The sequence below is a fragment of the Colletotrichum gloeosporioides genome (genome assembly GCF_011800055.1).
Source record: "Colletotrichum gloeosporioides strain Lc1 chromosome Unknown consensus_84, whole genome shotgun sequence".
Classification (NCBI taxonomy): Eukaryota; Fungi; Ascomycota; class Sordariomycetes; order Glomerellales; family Glomerellaceae; genus Colletotrichum; species Colletotrichum gloeosporioides.
In genome coordinates, this window is record NW_025544729.1 from 866,841 (window position 1) to 886,945 (window position 20,105).

The 20,105-nt window shown below is 40.5% G+C and overlaps 4 protein-coding genes and 1 pseudogene across 5 annotated transcripts; 1 reads left to right on the forward strand and 4 right to left on the reverse strand.

The window, feature by feature from the left end:
- Positions 1 to 1,919: 1,919 nt before the first annotated feature.
- Positions 1,920 to 9,760, reverse strand: GCG54_00002320 (uncharacterized protein; the record flags this gene model as incomplete). The annotated part of the gene is made up of 2 exons (XM_045402415.1): positions 1,920 to 1,928; positions 9,428 to 9,760. 2 exons carry the CDS (start codon positions 9,758 to 9,760, stop codon positions 1,920 to 1,922), a joined length of 342 nt encoding a protein of 113 aa, XP_045258777.1.
- Positions 9,761 to 13,370: 3,610 nt separating this feature from the next.
- On the reverse strand, positions 13,371 to 13,850 carry GCG54_00002321 (uncharacterized protein; the record flags this gene model as incomplete). The annotated part of the gene is made up of 1 exon (XM_045402416.1): positions 13,371 to 13,850. The coding sequence occupies one exon, from the start codon at positions 13,848 to 13,850 to the stop codon at positions 13,371 to 13,373; it is 480 nt and encodes a 159-aa protein (XP_045258778.1).
- Positions 13,851 to 14,384: 534 nt separating this feature from the next.
- GCG54_00002322 lies at positions 14,385 to 15,920 on the reverse strand (annotated as a pseudogene). The gene is given in 2 exon segments: positions 14,385 to 14,685; positions 14,697 to 15,920. Coding segments are annotated over 2 exon segments (1,525 nt in total).
- Positions 15,921 to 16,131: 211 nt separating this feature from the next.
- Positions 16,132 to 16,887, reverse strand: GCG54_00002323 (Required for respiratory growth protein 9; the record flags this gene model as incomplete). Its single annotated transcript, XM_045402417.1, has 1 exon — positions 16,132 to 16,887. The coding sequence occupies one exon, from the start codon at positions 16,885 to 16,887 to the stop codon at positions 16,132 to 16,134; it is 756 nt and encodes a 251-aa protein (XP_045258779.1).
- Positions 16,888 to 18,002: 1,115 nt separating this feature from the next.
- Positions 18,003 to 19,634, forward strand: GCG54_00002324 (uncharacterized protein; the record flags this gene model as incomplete). The annotated part of the gene is made up of 3 exons (XM_045402418.1): positions 18,003 to 18,389; positions 18,446 to 19,201; positions 19,272 to 19,634. The coding sequence occupies 3 exons, from the start codon at positions 18,003 to 18,005 to the stop codon at positions 19,632 to 19,634; spliced, it is 1,506 nt and encodes a 501-aa protein (XP_045258780.1).
- Between the last annotated feature and the right edge of the window lie 471 nt (positions 19,635 to 20,105).

Sequence of the window (20,105 nt, forward strand, 5' to 3'; positions counted from 1 at the left end):
GTTAATTAACTATAGAATAGCTTAAAACGCTAGAAAAGCTTCTTAAACCTTATAGTAAAAATAACTAGAAATAATAAGTATCTAACTTTATACTCTTATAGAAAACCTACTATATACTTACTAAACTTTAACTAATACTATTACTACTTATTACTATTACTATTACTATTACTATTACTATTACTATTACTATTACTACTATTATTATTATTATTATTATTACTATCTTTATTACTACTATTACTATCTTCTTTACTACCCTCACTATTACTCTTACTCTTTAAGCTCTTATTAGTAATACTACTATTACTACTTTAACCTCTACTTCTAAGGGTATTATTAGAGTTACTATTACTATTTTTAGAAAATATATTTATATCCTTATTATTAACCTAGTATTAATAAGCTATTACTAAATCCTTACTAACTTATTTATAAGTATTAGGCTAAAGTATAAGACTACTATTAATAACTTTATAAATAGATATAAAAGTATAGTAATAAGTATTATAAAGTATATAATAACTTTAAACCTTTAAAAGATCCTATATAAGAAGATTAAATATATAATTATTACTTTTTAAAAGATATATTATTAAGACTTTACTAAAGTAGTTAAGAAACTTAGTCTAATTAAAGATATAAGTCTTATTATATAAATAAGCTAGAAGAATATTATTAATCTATAGTATAATCTCCTTAACTAATACCTTATCTTTAGCTTAGTAAGCTACCTATAAATAATATATTAGATAAGTAAAAAAAAAAAACTAACTATAAAGTGAAACTTATATTAAGTATAACCTATAGGTATACCTAAGTATATAAAGTAGTAGTTTCCTCTATATTTATAATAAGTAGCTAGTTATTATAATTTTTAAAACTAAGCTTAAGATTAATAAGGTTTACTAACTACTTATAAAGATATTAGAGAAGCTTAATACCTTACTCTATAGCTATAAAGATATAAAAGATCTTATATTAATAATACTATTTAGTAGTAATAATATAAATATAATACTTAATTTAATTCTAATAGAAATAAATAGTATTAATAAGATAGACTAAGATCTAAAGGAGAGAAGAATTAGCTTATACCTTCCCTAAATAATTACTAAACTTACTTTATAGTACTTAATACTATAAAAATAGTATAACTTATATATATAGTTACTATCTTTCTAGTAAATATAAATAACTTAAGTGTTCTTAAGGAGCTATAATATATAACTAATATAAAGCTTATTACTACTTATTTAGTTATACTAATAGTTATTATTACTAAGCTCTTCTTTATTAAAACTATACTCTTTAAGAAATTAGTAAATTAAACTCTTAGTATTTATAATATTAGTTATAAAAGTATTATAAAATAAAGGAAAATTTAGTAAATATATTATAAAAGCTTAAAGAAAGATTTATAAAAATATAAAAGTTATTATAAATAGATATAATATACTAAAGAAGAAAAAAAACTAACCTTAAGGGTAGAAAAAAGCTATTACTTTATAAATAGCTAAGAGGCCTTATTAAATAATTATAGAAGTAGCTATAACTTTAGATAATAAAGGATAGTAGTTATTTATTATAGTAAGTATTATATATAAGAAGGTAGGAGTAATAAATTAATAGTAGTAGGTACTATTTAACCTATTTAATAGTTTTATAATAAGTCTATTAAGAAGGGGGATAATAAAATAAAAAAAATAAAGTTATTATAAGGATATTATATAAGAGAAAGCTTACTAAATAAAAGGTAAAATACTAGGGATAAAACTTATAACTTAAGGATAGTTACCCTTCTTTAAAGAAATAATAAGATCTCTTTAGAGTATCTCTAAATAGGAAGTATAAAAAGAGCTTAAAAGAAGAAAAACTTTAATAGATAGAACTATAGTTTAGTTATTATAGCTATAACCCTAAAAGCTCTATTATCTTTTAGTAAATATATAATAAATAAACACCTTATTAAATAATAAAGATAATAATACTAAATCTAATAAATATCACCTAAATAAGAGGAAGGACTTTAGTAAAAAGCTAGCTATAGTATTTAGATATATAGTAAGGACTACTATATTTAGAAGGGGGATAATTATAAGAGACTAAATACCTAGCTAGAAAGCTTAAGGATAGCTTAGCTAGTAGAGGCTAAATAGATAGGAAGGTCTATAGATTTAGAGTATAGAACCCTCTATAATAAGGACTTAGTAAGTATATACTAAAAACTAAAAAAGAAAGAACTTAGAAGAAGTAAGTAAAAGTAGCGTAGTAATATTATACCTACCTTTTAGGTACTTCTTCTATTAATTTAACCTAATTATAGCTTATAGCCCCTAAATACTTTTATAATTTTATATAAGATCTTTATTTAACTTTTAATAAACTAAATAGCTTTAGTATAGGTTTATTAACTATAGCTCTTACCTATAGACTTATCTAAAGTTTTAAATATTTTAATTAGGCTAAAGTAGATACTATAGAGAATAACTTTATTATAGAAATTTATACCTATAATAACCTCCTATAAGAACTTAGAGGCTTTAGCGAAAAGGAATAATATAAGTAAACCTCTTAAGGTATTAAGGCTTTATTAAATAAGAAGAAGTTTACTATAAAAAAGCAAACTTAACCCTCTAAGCCTATAAATAATAGAGAGATATAGTAGTAGGATTTATATACTTCCTATAATTCTAAGTATCTATAAAACCTTTATAGATATAAGATATACTCTTACTATTATAGAAAGGCTTCCTTATACTTTATTTCTTATAATAAATACTTATTAAAGTATTATAAGTATTATACTATAAAGTTTAATAAGTTTAAATATTTAAATATATTATAAATAACTATATAAATAATTATATAAGTATCTACTTTAGTATTTATCTTAGAGGGTTAAACTTAAGATAGTATTTTTAGAAACTCTAGTATTAAATAGGATATTAACTATTAATTTGAGGCTTTTATAGATATTTTATTAGTTTAAGTTTAAAAGAGGACCTTTTTATTATTCCTAGTAGATAACTTTAAAGTATTTAGTCTATATTTTAACTTTTAATCTCTTACTAGAGATCTATATAAAGTTAACTATATATAGAGAGTTAAGAAGTAACTAATAAAGAGATTTAAATCCTCTATCTAAAGTTCTATTAGCTAAACTACTAAAATAGAGATTAATAATCTTTTTATATATAATACTATTAAGGAAGTTAATAAAGAAGAAAGTAATAACTAAGAAGTATAACTAAGCTAATATATTATATCTATAGCTTCTATTAGGAGGATAGACTTCTTTATACTAAATATTAATACTAGTAGGTATATCTTTAATAATCTCTCTATTTTTAAGGAATTTTAAGATCTCTCTTAAGGATTAACTATAAACTATATAGATAGAAAGGACTAAATTAGCTAGGCTATTAATATAGCTAAAGTAATTATTATTAAGCTAAGTAGTAAAAAGATTACTTTCTAACTATATAGTACTCTTTATAAACCTTATAATATAGTATAAATTATTAGTACTAGTTTTTTTTAGAAAATAGGTATCTATTTTAATAATTTAGATAATATCTTAGTTTATAAAGATATATCTAAAGCTATTACTAACTTTAAATAGAATATATAAATCTTTTAGTTTTAGATCTATCCCTCTAACTAAAGTAATAAATTTAGCTCTCTTAAGCTAGATTACTAAACTTTTTATATTTATCTAAAATATCTATTTAGAGAAGTAACTATTACTACTATAAGAGATATTAATATAAACCTCTTTAGGGTACTTCTTATAGGATATAAATATTATATCTACTTTATAGTAAAATTAATATAATAATTTAGTAATAGAAGATAAGAATAACTAACTTAAACTTTTTAAAAGCTCTAAATTAACTTCTTAAAACTAATACTATAAAACTTTAGAGGTATTACTTATAGTTTCTATATTATAAAAGCCTTCTTAACTTATAAATAGTTCTAAGTATTTAAATTAAAGAAAAATATAGCTATTTAGCTATAAAGCTAGTTTCTAAAAAAGATTATAGTAATAAATAGTATTATTTATTTCTTTAAGGTTATTATAGATAATAATATAGTTCTTCTTAAGGTAATAAAGCTTTTTATTTAAGAGTAGAGGTTTATCTTAAAGATAGTAGCACTTTACTCTTATTAGTAGAATAGAAGAGTAGAAAGCTCTAGTAAGGCTATATAGTAAAAAGTATAAGTAATATATATAGAAATTAGTTTTCTTAAATCCTTTTAGTTTTAGTTAATAAAGATTTCTATAGAAGTTAGTAATCTACTATTTAATAGTAAGGGTAATATTAGTCCTTATAAGAAATTAATAAATACTTTTAATATATCTCTTACTATAAGAAAACTATATATATACTATCTCTACTACTAAAGTTATTAAGCTTATATCTATATTTACTTAGATAGCTATTTATATATAAAAGGATAGAAAATAAAGTTTAAAACTAAACTTAAAAGATTTATAAAATATAATAACTTCTATAGTAATATTTTCTATATTCTTATTAAAAGGACTAATAGTATTTAATAAATAAGAGATATAATATTTAAAGAAAATAAAGGAGAGCTCCCCCTAGTTAAATTTAATAATTTATAGCTAAGAGAAGAGGTTAAATTAGAAACCTATAAGTATAATAATAAACTACTAATTATAATCTATAAAGCTAAATCTTAGTTTTATAATTTAAATATAAAGTTATATTATTATATTTATTCTGCTAAATAGGAATAATAAGAGGATAAAATAGGTAATTTATACCTAAAAGAAGCTTAAGAACTAGAGGGTAATAATAAATAAGAATAGAAAGATAAGCCTCTTTAAGAAGAAGTTAGTAATAAAGAGAGTAATTTACTAACCTTAGATCTAAAACTATATATATTAATACTAAATATTAATATTATAAATATATAAGTATAATTAATACTAGAAGAAGTTTCTCCCTTATAGTAAAATAATTAATATATTCCTTTAAAGTAATATTCTCTTATTACTCCTCTAAAGTAGAGATCTCTTACTACTCCTTAGTAATAATAATTACTAAAAGATACTCTATAATAATAAAGCTCTCTTAGTATTTTAGTTTAAACTCCTTACTTAATATAAAGAAGATAGAGGGGAAAACTAAAAAGTAATAATAAGGGCTCTATCCTTATAAAATTACTAAGAGTAACTACTTCTTCTTCTACTTAAATAACTTAGATATTTAAAACCTAAGTATTATATAATATAAAGAAGTTTAATAGGGAATTTAGTAAGATAGAAGCTATAAAGATTAACTTAATTAATAATAAAATAGACTAAAAACTAGTTATTTTTACTTTCTTAGTATTTAACTTATTATAAACCTTTAGTTTAGAGATTTACTTACCTATAACCTTTAGGAAATAAGAAGTAATAAAAAAAGAACTTCTAAAGTTAGCTATCTTTAATATTATAAAGACTTAAGTTAAAAGCTTATAAAGGATAGAATATTAATAACTTAAAGAGTTTCTAAATAGCTTTAAATATCTCCTAAGTAAATAAATATATAATAAAAAGGTTATTATAAATAGAAGACTTAATAGAGTTAGAGTAAAATAAGTTATCTATAGTAACTTTTAAGATAAGGATAATAAGATAGTTTATATTATTATTACTAATCTTATTACTCTATAAGTCTTTTTACTAATTATAGTACTTAAGGATCTAAAACTTCACTAAGTTAATATAGTTATAGCTTTCTTAAATACCCTTATAGGAGATTATAATATTTTTATTATTTAACCTTATAAGTTTAATAATAGATCTAGTTAGTTTTATAAATTAAAAAGAGCTCTCTATAAGCTAAGAGAATCCCCTCTTCTCTAGTATAAGTAAATTATTACTATCCTTAAATAATTAAGGTTTAATCTACTCCTAAAAGAACTTTATATTCTTATTAATAAGGATAGTATTATAATATTACTTTATATTAATAATATACTTATTACTATACCTAATATTAAGTAAGTTAATAACTTTAAAAATAACTTATATAACTTCTTTTAAATTAAAAATTTAGGTAAGGTATAATAGTTTTTTAGGTTTAAGATTATTTACTACTAAAAGATAAGATAACTTTAGATCTTATAAGCTAAATATATTAATAATATATTAATAGAGAAGGGTATTACTAAATATAACTAAGTTCTCTACCCCCTTAGTAATACTTAGTTACTAAAGATTATAGAATAATATAAAACGCCTACTAAGATATATAAATATTAAAGTAATTTAAGTAAGTTATAATAGATTATAAATAGTATATAACTAGATATTATAATACCTATAAGTAGAGCTACTAGAGATTAATAATATACCTCTAAAAAGTATAATAAACTACTAAGATTAATATAGAGATATCTCTATAGCTTATAATAACTAGTACTCTATTTTAGTAGTTTAGGTTATTCTATTAATAACCTTAAATTATTAATATTCTATAATACTAGCTAGTTTAATTATAAAAGAATAAATAAGTTAATAGCTAGCTATATAGTTATATATAGAGGAGTACTAATTACTTAGAAATTAATACTATAATTATTTATAGCTATATTAACTTATAAAGCTAAGTAAATAAATCTAATACTTAGAGGGAAGGCTCTACTATATATTATAAATCTCTTTAAAGGGATAAATATCTCTATTTAATTACCCCTCTAAGTATATATAGATTCTATAAATACCCTTAATAATTATTTATTAGGTAAATAGTTACCTAAACTATATTATATTAAGATTAAATATTATTAGATTATTAATAATATTAGTAATAAAGACTTTAAGATTAATTATATCTTAACTTATAAGATAGTTACTAATAGCTTTACTAAACTACTAATAATAGAGAAGTATTATAACTTTATTAGAATACTAAGTTTATCTAAATTACTTATAACTAATAATAAGTCCTAATCTAAGGATAATATCTTAAAACTTAATCCTAATTAAGTCCTATATATTTATTTATTTCTTTTATATATAATAACTTTATTCCTTTATATCTTACTAACTAATTAACTTTTATAGTTAGACTTTATATTATTTTAATTACTTTAATTTGCTCTTTTTAATAATTAAATTACTAACTATAAAAGTCTTTTATATAAGAAGTTATTTAATAATAAAGACTTAGAAAGTAATTAAAAACTTTAATTTCGCTAAGTTATAAGTTTATTACTAAATTAGATATCTTAATTAATATTTATCTATATTAAAACGTAATAATACTAATTACTAAAAGAAATATAAGCTTAAGTTTAATTTACTTAATTTTAATTAGATCTTAAAAATATAAATTAGAATAAAAGTAAAAAGAGAACTAAACTTTATAATATCTTCTAATAATTATCTTAGTTAATTAAGTTTATATAAAATATTAATATATCTTAGAACTANTAATTCTTATAAAAATCTATAAACTTTATTTATTTTAAAGTATTAAACTTAACTATAGAATATAGAACCTATATTATTTAACTAGTATTAAGGAGTTAATTAGACTTAATTACTATAAATCTAATTTAAATTTAAGATTTTAGGGTTAAATTATTAGCTCTTTTAATCTAAGTCTATATAATCTAAAAGTAGCTAAACTACTAAACTATATAGTTTAAGTTTATATTAAGGTTACTTTAAAGTTAATAAGAATTCTACGTTATAATTAGTATATAACTAAGAGTTAGAAATTAGAAATATTTTAAGAAGTGAGATAGGATAATAAAGTTAATATAAAAAGGAAAATATAAAGGAGATAGCTAGGAATAAAGCTAATAGTTATATAATTAATCTAATTATTACTTTAGAATAGGAATAGCTTTATAGGGCGTAGGAGGTATTAGCTAAAAGGGGGGTATAAGATAGTAATTAGCTAAGCTTAGGCTTAAGGCTTAAACCCTAGCCTAAATCCCACCTTTATATAAGGGATCAGCCACACCACTTTATAGCTAGGCACGCCCAGCGCTTATAGCTAGATTAATTAAGCCACTTCACGCAGGCCGCATGTCACTCAGCCCCACAGACCCTAACTGTCCACGAGTGTCATCGTTCTTACCACCGTGTCCCCATTCCATCGACTCATGAGCTCTCCTGTGCTCCCAACAACCAGCTTCTACAGCCACTTGGATCGATAGCTCAGTGGTAGAGCGAGAGATTGCAGTTCCAAACAGCAGTTATCTCTAGGCCCCGCGTTCGAACCGCGGTCGGTCCTTGACCTTTTGTTTTTGCAGGCAGTAAATCCCGTTAGATGCTACCTACCTATGGAGTTTGATACTGTTTTGGTCAATTCCAATGGTTGCTTTTCCATAGCTACGTCTATTGCACCATCTGGGGCAGCTGGCACCTCATGCTGTGCTTATTCCCGTCAGGACAGATGGACTCGGCCCCGTCATGCAGGTGGGTCTGCCGCTCCGATAAGCGGCGCCGTGATGGGGCCGGTTTGCTCCGGAGAAGGCATGTGTGGTGGTCATCTGAGCTTATCACGAGAGCAACTGAGACATGATGCTTCACAATATGTTGGTTTTCTATCGTGAATTCAAAAAGAGGCTATCAAACGGTATCTTCAAGCGAACTGGAACACCTTACCCAGCTCTATCATTCACCCTAAACTCCAAAAGGCTCCCGAACTGCTGTGCCGCGCATTCACCCGTCTCGAAGTATCCATCTCAACACATCGCGTATTCACGGGTCACGATTCCCGCCAACCGACACCAGCCATGGCAAACAAGAAAGTCGAGCTGACCTCCTCGTCCCGCCTGACTGGCTGACATGCGGGAACCAAACGCCCCCGGTCTAGGCCTGTCAATACCCCAACTATCCCCCAAACTTTCCCAACCCTAGCTGTGTGGCCCAGCGCCGCGCCAACCACGCGCGCAAGAAGCTAACCCCCTCCCTATCGCATCCTCGCTTCCCCAGGATTACGACTTCGCACCAACCCAACGGGACAGTTCCCCCGCGGCGGCGCCCAAAGAAAAGCTGCGGCGCCCGCCGGCGCGTTCCCAAACCGTCCAACGACTGCAACCCAAGGACCCCTTATCTGCATCTCAAACCCTAAAATTGGCTGGTCCAACCTGTCGTGATCCTGCGCCCAGAGTCTCTTAAGTAGAGTCAGCTTCTTGGCACTCCGGGGTCACGCAGGATTTCTGAGGGGGTTTTGCCCATTCCCATTTCCCTCTCTCCCATCCAACCTGCCCGAAATGAAGAAGACCGCCGTGTGTCGAGGTGAGAGGAGCGAGAAGAAAAGACCGGTCTGGACGCCATGGACGCCAAGCTTCCTTCCCCTCGGTGGCAGTGTACGTGGCCCTGGATGTCGGTGCAAGCCACGGCTGAATTACCACCCCTCACTTAGACGATTTCCTTCCCCCGAACGAAGCGGTGAATGTTGGTGAGCGAGACGGAGCTGGCCCTGCTTTCTTGCGAGTAGACGCTAAGATTTGTCGTTGACGAGGTCTCTTCGCGACGGAGAGGCGTCAAGTCGGTTTCCGTTTCTCTTCGGAGAGTGGCCGTTCGGGTTTCTTTGGGTTGAGGAGCCGTTGACATGGTCGAAGTCGCAGTCTGTGGGGCAGTCGTCTTCCAGTGCTCACCGTTACCGTTCCAGCAGGCAGAGCATGGGCATTGAGGAGTGCGGTTGAGGGCTGGCGGAGGAGTGCAGTGGCGCTTCCACCAGCTGAGAGGCTTTTGTTGTTGTTGTTCGGAAGACATCGTGAAGTGGGTGAGGACTTGTGGTGGAGAGACGGGACGGAGACGTCAAAGTCAAGTGAATGGCAAGGGATCAAGGGACCAGAAGACCGAATCCAGGCTCTAGATATATGCTGTGGGTATAGGTAGAAGTCGACTGGACTGGCAAAAGTCGAACGATGACCCCTTAAATGCAAAACGTGAAGGCCTCTCGGCGGAAGGCAAGAAACAGACTGGTGAATGGAGACAAGCGGAAGCGGATACAGGTTCCTCGGAAAGGGGGGGCCGATAAAGATTTATACCCTCGAGAAAAAGCATCCCCCGAGACGACACCGCAGCGGCGCCGAGCCATGGTCAAGGAGAACGGTGTTTGTGGGACCCCTTGGTCGTGTACCCATGACTGCATGTGAAGCTTACCCGGCCCGGTTTGTGCTCGCAAGGCTCAAATCAAAGCCTAGATAAGTGCGTATGTACAACGTACAGAAATCTCGACTAGGCGCTTGCCTAGCCTTCAGCTTTTGTCTAGCTGCCGCCGCCGGCGCACCTGTTCGGCCACATTGTCGGGTCTCACCTTCTGTTATCTTTCAGATGGTAGAGCCGGCGCTGTTCTGCTCGAATCCTTCGGTGTCCTCTCCGGCTCACTTGAGTCCACGGTCACCCACGATTCCCAAGTCGTAAGAACCGGCGAGAAAACAAACAGGAGAAAAGCCAAGCCTGCGGTACTTGTGTCAGTCGCAAGAATCTCAAGGTAGACGGTCTCCAATAAGGACAAACGGCTGGTACGTACTTGTTTAGTCACCTTCGCTAATCGCATCACATTGTCTCGGGAGTGCGTCGGAGAAGCCTCGCAATGTTAGTGCCCGCTTTTCTTCTACTGTTCCTACATTTCGACATACGACTGTGGAGCCAGACCGCCATGGAAACAACGATTTTTTTTCAGCTAGAACTCGTTTCTATTCCGAGGACGCCCCTGTTGGAGTTTCGTTTTGCTGGGCGCGACGTTGCGGCGTGGTGTTGCAGATGCGACTCAGTCGCCGTTGTTGATGCGTCCCGGCGCATGTTGCGGATCATCCGGCCGATCGAGCGTTGAACCCGTCGGTACGTACCGCCTCCTCGAGCATTCTCTGCCTCGAAAAGAAAAGAGGGTGGTCGAAAGGTCGTGAAGACTCGGCGATGAAGTTTCGGGCGAGAAAAAACTCGGAAATCAGTGGCAAGAAGAAACCACAATTTTGTGACTTGTCCCAACCGCCAGCAGCCCGTATTCCAGACCGGTTCGAGGCCCAAGCATCCCGAGCAAATCACAGTCGCGTCATAACTTTAGCCCCCTGGCAGATAAGGACAAGCGTCGGGATCTTTCCGCCGGGAAGGGCTCCAGCCAAGGTGCGAGGTGGAAAGAAAGAAAAAAATCAAGCAAGGTGTTGGCGGGAGAGATGCATACGAGTGCTATTCCCGTGGCCGGGGTCTGTGATGGGGACCTGGCAACCCTTTTCTACGAATGCCCGGACGGGAACGACATGTCGTTGAGCCTCACTGTGGATCCTCCGCTCTGGACGCCCTTCATCCGAGAACTGCAATAGCCGAAGGGCCCATTTTGGGCCGAGAGATGCTGCCTGCGTGTGGAGGGAGGATCTTGGGGTTGTTCGCGGAGTGAAATGGCCTGATTGCAACTGTGACCGTTGCGACTCAACGATTCGGTGGTATTATCTATCGCCTTGAGCTTTCTAGAATAGCGGTTTTTTTTTTTTGTCTCTCATGACTTTGTTGCGGAGCTGGCAACAAATTCGTCGAAAATTTGTAGCTCATTGTTCTAGGAGACAAAGACACGAGTGTCGTTGAGACAAGATGATGGTGCCGTGCAAGACCATGGACAGGGGTTCGTTGTCGTCCCAGTCACAACCGGAGAATCTTTGGCAGTGCGCTTTTCATCCCAAAGGTAAAGCTCAAGCATCGCTCAGTCTCATGTCTGTGTCTTTCTCTTTCGATTGAAGTTCCCTCCCAACAACAACAAGATTGCTGCTCATAAACAGGAGAACTGCAGAGCATACTCTTCTAGTGGTCGCCTGGAAGCCGCCTGGCAACGACTTACCTTGAAGCTTCCACCGGGTTCAACCGACTACCCTCACCTTCAGATAGGCAATGGTCCCCTTTTAATTCGTGTCATCATGAATTCTGGTTTACTGTGGACTGCTTGACTTAAGATGTCGGTACTGGCCTCCATGTTGGCGTCCAAATCCAAGCGGACTCGCAAATCCAAGCCAAATCGAACAAGCATCGACCACACAATTTGTCCAACCGACAGACAGTATTGAAACGAAATGCAACGATATCAGAGACGTCCGTGGTCGTACCGAACACTGTGGCATAACCACGAGAATCCGAGTAGATGGGGAGAAGCAGCATCACCGAATCCCTTCAGTCAGCCATCGGAAGCGGAAGAGTTTCACAGGCTGTGTGAGGTCCAGTTGGTCCATGAGTACCACAGTTACCAGCTTGGAAGCTATTCGCGGCATCCAAGTGGCAGGCTTTTCGGGGATGATCTCCCGCCAGCTAGGCTCCAACACCGACATGATTCGTCCCTCGTATCGAGAATCATGGCACTTTCAGCGTTGACAGTTCTCGTGCTTGCCGAAATTGACAAGAAAAGCCGGTCTGTGGCTTCGACAACCCTGAGAACCCTCGACCGGGCACGTGAAGAGAGTAACGCCTGTCAACTTTGGATCTCAAATAACTCGATGCTAGAAACTGCGACGATTGTGATATTTTGCATTCTGGTCACCTGCGCGCTGGTGTTGCAGATGATGCAGCCTTTTGCGACAGGTCCGCGACCTGTCTACGTCTTGGTTCATGATTGTCGTTTATGGTCGGCATAGAGTATGTGCGAAGACGTTACGCCATGTCGATGGCGTACGTGCTTTTGACATTGAAGATGGAGAAATCAACGGGAACGCTCGGGTTGCTGTAAATACACCCGAAGAGCAGTGCACGGGCCATGTGCATGTCACCATCAAACCAGGCGCTACGGCCTGAATCTGTATTACTGATCACATGTGTGCTCGAGCTGCAATAGCAAGAGCCAAAGTGAAGCCGAATACAACATCATCATGGATTGCTATCTTGTGGACTGTGCCATGGATACCATGTGTATTCATTCTTCTTATCTCTTTCGTGTTGTACGGATACGTTCTCCAAGTACACAGCGTGCTATAAGTACATTCCAGGACCCGCCCCACGTTCGTGACCAACCTAAACTGTACCTAACCTTTGAAATTCCCACTCGTTGCCCCCCTCGCTTGTGCATGCTCACTATCCATGAGCTGGGAATGGCGGCTAGCAAACCAGCGATTTGGATGACTAATCTCATCCACCTGGATCGATAGCTCAGTGGTAGAGCGAGAGATTGCAGCTTCCCGCAGCAACCTATCTCTAGGCCCCGCGTTCGAACCGCGGTCGGTCCTTGAAGCCCTTCGGGTATTCGCTTTTTGTTGTTTTTGAGTGAAAAGAATCACATGTTAGATTGCTTGCTGTTACTGAGTTGTCTTGCTTTTGCCATTTGACCAAGTCCGTCGACGGTCGAGTGCAACGTGTCAATGGTCCAGAGAGTCTGCAGTACCCGGCCTAAAGATGGGCGCCACAGTCAGGGCTGATACCCATGACCAAATTTCTTCACATCACCCTGAACCCTTCCAAACTGGCTAGGGTCCTTCGGCGAGATGAAATAGACCTCCTCGCGAGCACCAATGGCTTTCAGAGCCTTGCTATCGAAAATCCCGTCGTAAGATGGCCATGGCTGCAAGCGATAACTCGATATGTTGTAGCGCCCACCGTCCCATGGGTTATTCATGTACTTGAGAAGCAGGTGATGACTCTTCAAAACCTCGGCCGGAAGGTCGTCCTTGAGACAGACGAGATATAGGTAGCGACCTCGCTCGACGTCGGTTGTTGGCGGCAGAAGCTTAGTATCAGGCGGGATGGCGATGCCCTTGATTGAGGTGTAGGTTTCTGGGACTGCATCGCGTAAAGTAATCTTTCCCAGTATGGGCGAGGCCGAGACCGGGGTGTCGATCACAAAGACCCCTAGGAGCGCGATGGTCTTCATAACGTTTGAGAAGCGCATATTGGGGTCTGACGTTCGGCTTTGTGGATGTTCTCTGTAACATGAATGGATTGGACTAAGCCGAGGGAAGATGTAATTGGAAGTTAAATATGTAAGAATTTTCAGTTACCTTGGTGGTTCGTCTGACTATCTCCATTCCAACCGTTGTGGAAGCAGTCGCCGCGACCCTTTAGACCACAAAATATCCTCCTTATTTATGATGCCATGTGTGCCCTCCACATCGAGGAAGATGCTTTGGGGGCGTGTTTCCTCCAGTTGAGTAAGTGCTGTCATCATTCTCAAGCTTATGTTGCTCCAGTACCGATCGTCCGTGTCTTTTCCCTCCAGAACTCTAGCGACGAGCTTCGAAGCCTGTGAGCGAAATGAAGGATCTACAAAATCGGACAGATTCCGCGTCAAATTTACGAAGGCAGAACTGTTCAGTATGAAGGCACTGATAGACTCAAAGTCGAGGTCCGCAGCTTCTTCCTTGTCATCAGGGGCCATGTCGACCGGCTCATTCTCGTCATCCCGTTCTGTCTCCACGATCTCATACTATGCTTCGATCTCTGCGGTGTGTTGACTCTGTCCTTCCGCTACTGTCTCAGATGTTGTCGCATGTTCAGGATGCAGGACTGGAGACTCTGATGGGTCTGGAAGAACAGGCGAAATGCAATCTTCGGACGCCCTCATAGTGATTGCTGAAGCTATCGGAATACGATACTGTCTAAGGAAGACGGCCGAAAGAGACTCGTCTTTTGTTGTCGCCTCGACTGCCAACTCTCTACCCAATTGTCGGAGCAGACGAGCCAGGTGTCTTCGTAGCCTGTCTGCCCAATCAAGGACTTTTACATCGCTGTCTCGAACAATGGGTACAAAACCTCATTCTCATGGAGGAATGAAATCGCCTTGTTAAGGCCAGATCGAACCGGTCCCGACGCCGGGCTTCCAACAAGTGTCGTTGAAGATTCGAAAGATGCCACTGAGTTGGTTTCCCAGTCATCATAAATTGAATCCGGGCCTTTTTTTGTTGCACCAAGGTTGAATGGCCTCATACTCCAGAGTAAGATGAGGTGGAAACAAATGACCAACATGGCTGAAAAGTGCTGGGGACTTGGCCAAGTAATCTCCCAAACGAGGTGACCCGACTACTTTATTGCATTTATCCCAGGTTTCATACATCTGGGCCCAATCCTCCCTCCAAGCGAATATGGAAGGGTCCTCGGTGGTTTTGACAATTTCCTCTTGAAGCCGATAAAACGCTTCTGTGACGCCTTCACCATACCTGATAGGAATTTGAACACCCGCCAGTCCAAGAAGTGCGTATGACAGATCCTCGAGATGTATATCATTGCGTCTTGCAGTCCAAGAAATTTTTCGAGCGAACGAAACTTTGCTTAGGTCCCCTGTCGCAAGCACGTAAGGGTTGATATTCCTAATGTCATACAAAAGCAGTTGAAGTTCGTTGCGTCGTCCGATGAATTGCCATTGACGGGAGTAAAAGTTTACTTGAGGGGGCGCAATCAGCTCTTGGTGACTTCATGACCGAGTGAACCATCTGCTATGTCTAAGTCGTTCTGTCGGCGCAGCTGCAGGTGTTTTCCCTGGGGATACATGAGTCTTTGTTTCATGCGCTTCAACGTCGGCTGGGTGGACGATGCAAAGAGCTGCTGATCTGAATAATTCGAAGCCGGAGTTGATGGTGTCGCTGAGTTCCTTCGGGTCCGCCCGATTTGTGCAGCAGGTATCGACCCATACGTAATGCAGCTCATGCTGCAGGGTGAGACGACATGCATCCACGAGCTTTTTGTAGTCCGTCTTGAGTATACCTCTGGATGATAATTTGTCATCTTCAAGATCCGAGTGCCGTACCTCATCGGGGCCCCAGGTCGAGGACAGCACTGCGTAAGGTGGGCGTGCATATCCGGAAGATGCACAGGCTGAATACTCTCTGTGTCGAGAAAGATCATCGCGAAGCGTTCGTTCACGTAATAGCCAGCCGCCGTGATGAAACCGCCAATTCATGAACAAAGGGATGATAAGGCTGTGGTTATAGCATTCTGATAACATGCCGGCGATGGAGTAGCTCATGTGCTCCAGTAAGATGCGTTCGCACATGCAGCTCGGAGGAGTCAGCGATGGCTCTAAGAAGGTCCAGCAGAAGAAGCACAAAGTCCCTCCCTGATAACGCGAGTAGTGCAATACACTGGTATTAGATTTCAAGTTTACCTCAAACGTCAAATCGGGTATAAAAAGTTGGGATAACGGTCGAGGCCAATGTCTTCGTTATGTAGGGCGCCCCTCACATGATGCTGCCCCCCAGCTTCCGCTGCAGCTTCTCTCCCTTATCCTCCGCCGCCTCTTCCTCCTTTCTCTTCTCAATCGCCGCCTTCCGCCTGTCGTGATACGCCGGGTCCCTAGCAACACCCTCCCTCCGCCACTTGCGCGGCGGCTTCACGCCCATCTCCGCGTACCTCGACCAAACGCTCACGCCGCGGCGAAACCACCTCTCCTGCCTGTCCTGCTCCTCCTCGGGCGACGCCTGCCACTTGCTCCTCAGTATCCTGCGGATCGCCTCGGGCGACACCTCGAACATGCTCGACAGCTTCGTCGTCGTGTACTCCTCGGGGGACTGCGCGTGGAGTGCCTTGATGCCGGCGATGGCGTCCGGCGACAGGCGCTTTCGCGGGTTCCAGCCCTCGGGAAACTTTTCTTTGAGGGCCTCTTTCTGGATTTGCCAGTGCTCACGCTGGTGTTTGCGCTCCCGCTCTTGAGGGTTCAGATCGCTGCCGTCTTCGTCGTTGGTCGGTCGCCTGGGACGTGGTTTCCTTGGACGGTTGATGTTGCTTCTTTCATCGGAGGATGTTTGCGTTGCTTTTGCGGCTTGTTCGGCTTTCGCCTTTTTCGCATCCCATACATTGTTGAACGAGGCGCGTCGCCTTGGGAGCGTAGTGCTGAATGAGGATCTCGGGATGGTTTGGAATCTGGGGAGGTTGTTGCTGATATGCTTGGGTATTCTCGCTGCGGCGGCGGGTTCGGAGACGTGCAGCTGCGCCATGCTGCTGAGCAAAGCCCGCAAGGGACTGAGGCGACAAGAGCAGAGCATGTTTCGATTGACGACCGGTAAGTATGCGTGGACAGGGAATGTGTCGTGACGTTGCGCTTCGAAGTGTGCGATGAGCGGCAAACGGGATGCGAAAAAAGTTGGTCGACAAATTTCCATGCTATCGATATGCAGTTCGATTGACGGGACGGGGCGCGCTACTACAGTGGGACCGCCCCGAGGGCAAGGGTGCCGTGGCGCCGGCGCTGAGCCCGTTGTCCGGTGCCTTCCAGGTCCTGCAGGGACCCGGTGCCACTAAATTAAATGAATACTTCCACCGTCCTCGTCAGCAAACCTTACCCATCGCTCGTAAGACAACTCTGCAACCACAACAACGACGATGCTGTGGATCGCGTTACGGCGAAATTTCATGACCAGCAACGCAACTTGCTGAGACTTCGAGTTGGTTGCTTTTCCCCCTTATTGCCGACAACGAGGCCCGCCTATCCTAACCCCTCACTGAGCTAACCGCGAGCTGGAATGCACGTGCAAGAAATGAAAGCATCATCCATGCTCCCCGCGGTTCTACCTCCGCGCAGCGTCGGCCAGCCTGCCGCCCTCCATCCCATCTCTGGCAGAGCCGTTCACACCACAATTGGCCCTCCCTGTCAAGTGGTTTAGGGTAGCAAGCCGTGGTCCGGTGATCTGCCAGCGCGTCTGGGAGGAACTCCCCCCCTCATCCGAATGGGGTCACCAACTCGTTTCGCAGTGCGAGCGGGCATGTGTTCGAGAAGAACGACATGGAGGCTGCGAGTCAACAAGCTTAAATCAACTTGACGTTTGTGGACTATCATATGATTTACACTTGGGATTCTCAGAGGTTAAATCCTGCCGGCTTTCCTGGGTCTTGTTAAGCTCGAAGACTTGGCTTTGAGTTCGATGAAGTCATTGCTGTTGTTAGCCCCTACTTGCCACACGGTGGAGTTGAGCTAAACACCACTTGCAAACTATCTTCACCCTCGTTCTTATCTGCAACTTCATGTCGTGAATCTGGGCATCAGTTCTATCCCTTCACGTACAATTTTGACATTATCTTCACCCACATCTCATACAGTCAGACCCTAAGAGCAATGGCAGGCCGTCTCTGGTATAGAGGCCCTGAGTGGCAAGAAGCATGGGACTATTGGTTCAAGTGGACAGACGAGCATCTCACATCTGACGACCTTCGACCGTTGATTTACACGTACGATGAGCTGGGAGCCCAGGCCCTGGACCGCCTCGATGAGATATCACCGCCAGCCAAGCCCCCTGCACCCAGCGAGAAAGGAGACAACTCTCCCAAGGAGAAGTCTCCCCATAGAGACTTATACGCCCTCCTCAAAGACAATGCAAATTCGGATGAGATACTGGGAAAACTCTGGACTGAAATCAACACGATTCCGGACTGGGTAGACTGGGCCCAGATCGAACGCGGGCAAAAGGTGTTTGTCCGTTACGCCGGGCCAGCTATCTTCTCCGTAACCTCCCCTTACATCATTCATGAAGAACGACCTCACTAATACTTTACTCACAGCTCACGTTCCAGTCCCTGGTAGGCGGCTTCGGCGGCCGCCGCGTGGTCGAAACCCTCGCCCGCACCGGCGGCTTCGGTGTCAAGGTCACCCGCCGCCGCCTCCTCGAGACGTTCCAGCACATCCTCCAGGTGACCAGCGACCTGCCCTCGATCCAGCCCGGCGGCGCCGGCTTCGCCTCCTCCGTCCGCGTCCGCCTGCTCCACGCCGCCGTGCGCCGCCGCATTCTCGCCCTCACCCGCGAGAAGCCGTCCTACTACGACGTAGAGGCGTGGGGCATCCCCGTCAACGACCTCGACTCCATCGGTACCGTGTCCACCTTTTCCGCGACGCTCATCTGGATCGGCCTCCCGCGGCAGGGGATATACCTCACGGAGCAGGAGAAGGAGGACTACGTCGCGCTGTGGCGCTGGGTGGCGCATGTGCTGGGCACGCCGACGGAGGCATTCGAGAGCGTGAGCCGGGCGCGGGCGATGATGGAGTCGCTCATGGTCTCCGAGATTGAGCCCTCTGACACCTCGAGGGCGCTGGCGAATAATGTCCTGTCCGGGCTGTGCAACCAGCCGCCGTCGTACGTGTCGCGGGACTTTTTGGCGGCGGAGACGTACTGGCTCAACGGGGCGAAACTCGCGCGCGCGCTGGGGATCGAGAGACCGCCGTGGTACTACAACCTGTTGGTCGTCGGGCAGTGCATCTTCTTCATGGTCATGTGCTATTCCCACCGTCTATTTCCCGGGTGGGACGAGACTCGGAACAAGGTGCGAAGAAGAAGAAGTGATCATGTATCACAACTCACCCAAACCGAGCCAAAAGCTAACATCAACCCAGAAACTCCAAAAGGGCCTCTTCAACATCACAATCAACAAGCCCGAGCTCGGCGCCCTGGGCAAGGAGACGAACTTCGAGTTCCAGTACATCCCGACCCTCGACATGATGTCCACCGAAGCCGCGAGCAGAACGTACCACCTCACCCAAAACAACGACAACAACAAGACCACCAACGGCAACGGCTCGTCCCCCGCCGCCGCGCGGGTGAGGCTCGTGCGCAAGACGGAGCGCCGCAACCTTGCCTCGCTCATCCTGGCCTCCGTCGCCGCGGTGCTGCTGGCTTGGCTGGGTGTGAGGAGCGCCTCAGCGCTGTTTGGGAGCTTCGCCGGGATGGCGCCGTCGGGCTGGCGTGCGGTGATTTAGAAAAGGACGAACGGACCTGGCACAGGCAGCGCGTTGATCCCGACTGCCGCCGGTCGGTTGACCGGGTCTGGGCCGTTGCTCCGTAAGATAAGGGCAGTTACTATTCTATGTATACGTACCTTTTTGGTTGCGATTGTCAATGTCGGGGAGAATTCCCCCAGACTCTTGTTTTTTGCGGCGTCGATCACTGTATCTGAAGATCAAACGGTTTTGCCTTGGGGACCCTTTTTTGTGGGCTCCGGCGACGTCTCCACGGCATGAATGTCGTTGCCGCAGCTTTGGGAACGGCATACAACACAAAGTGAGACACACACAAGGGACTATGGTGTTTGGGGTTGGTAATCAGTTTGTTTTGTTTCGCTGGCTGTTAAGGCCGCGCGAGTGGGAATCTAGTGTACATAAAATATGTGCTTTTTTGGCCCTTTACTACGAGCTAGCACGTGGTAGAAACTTTTTTTACCATGGCACAAT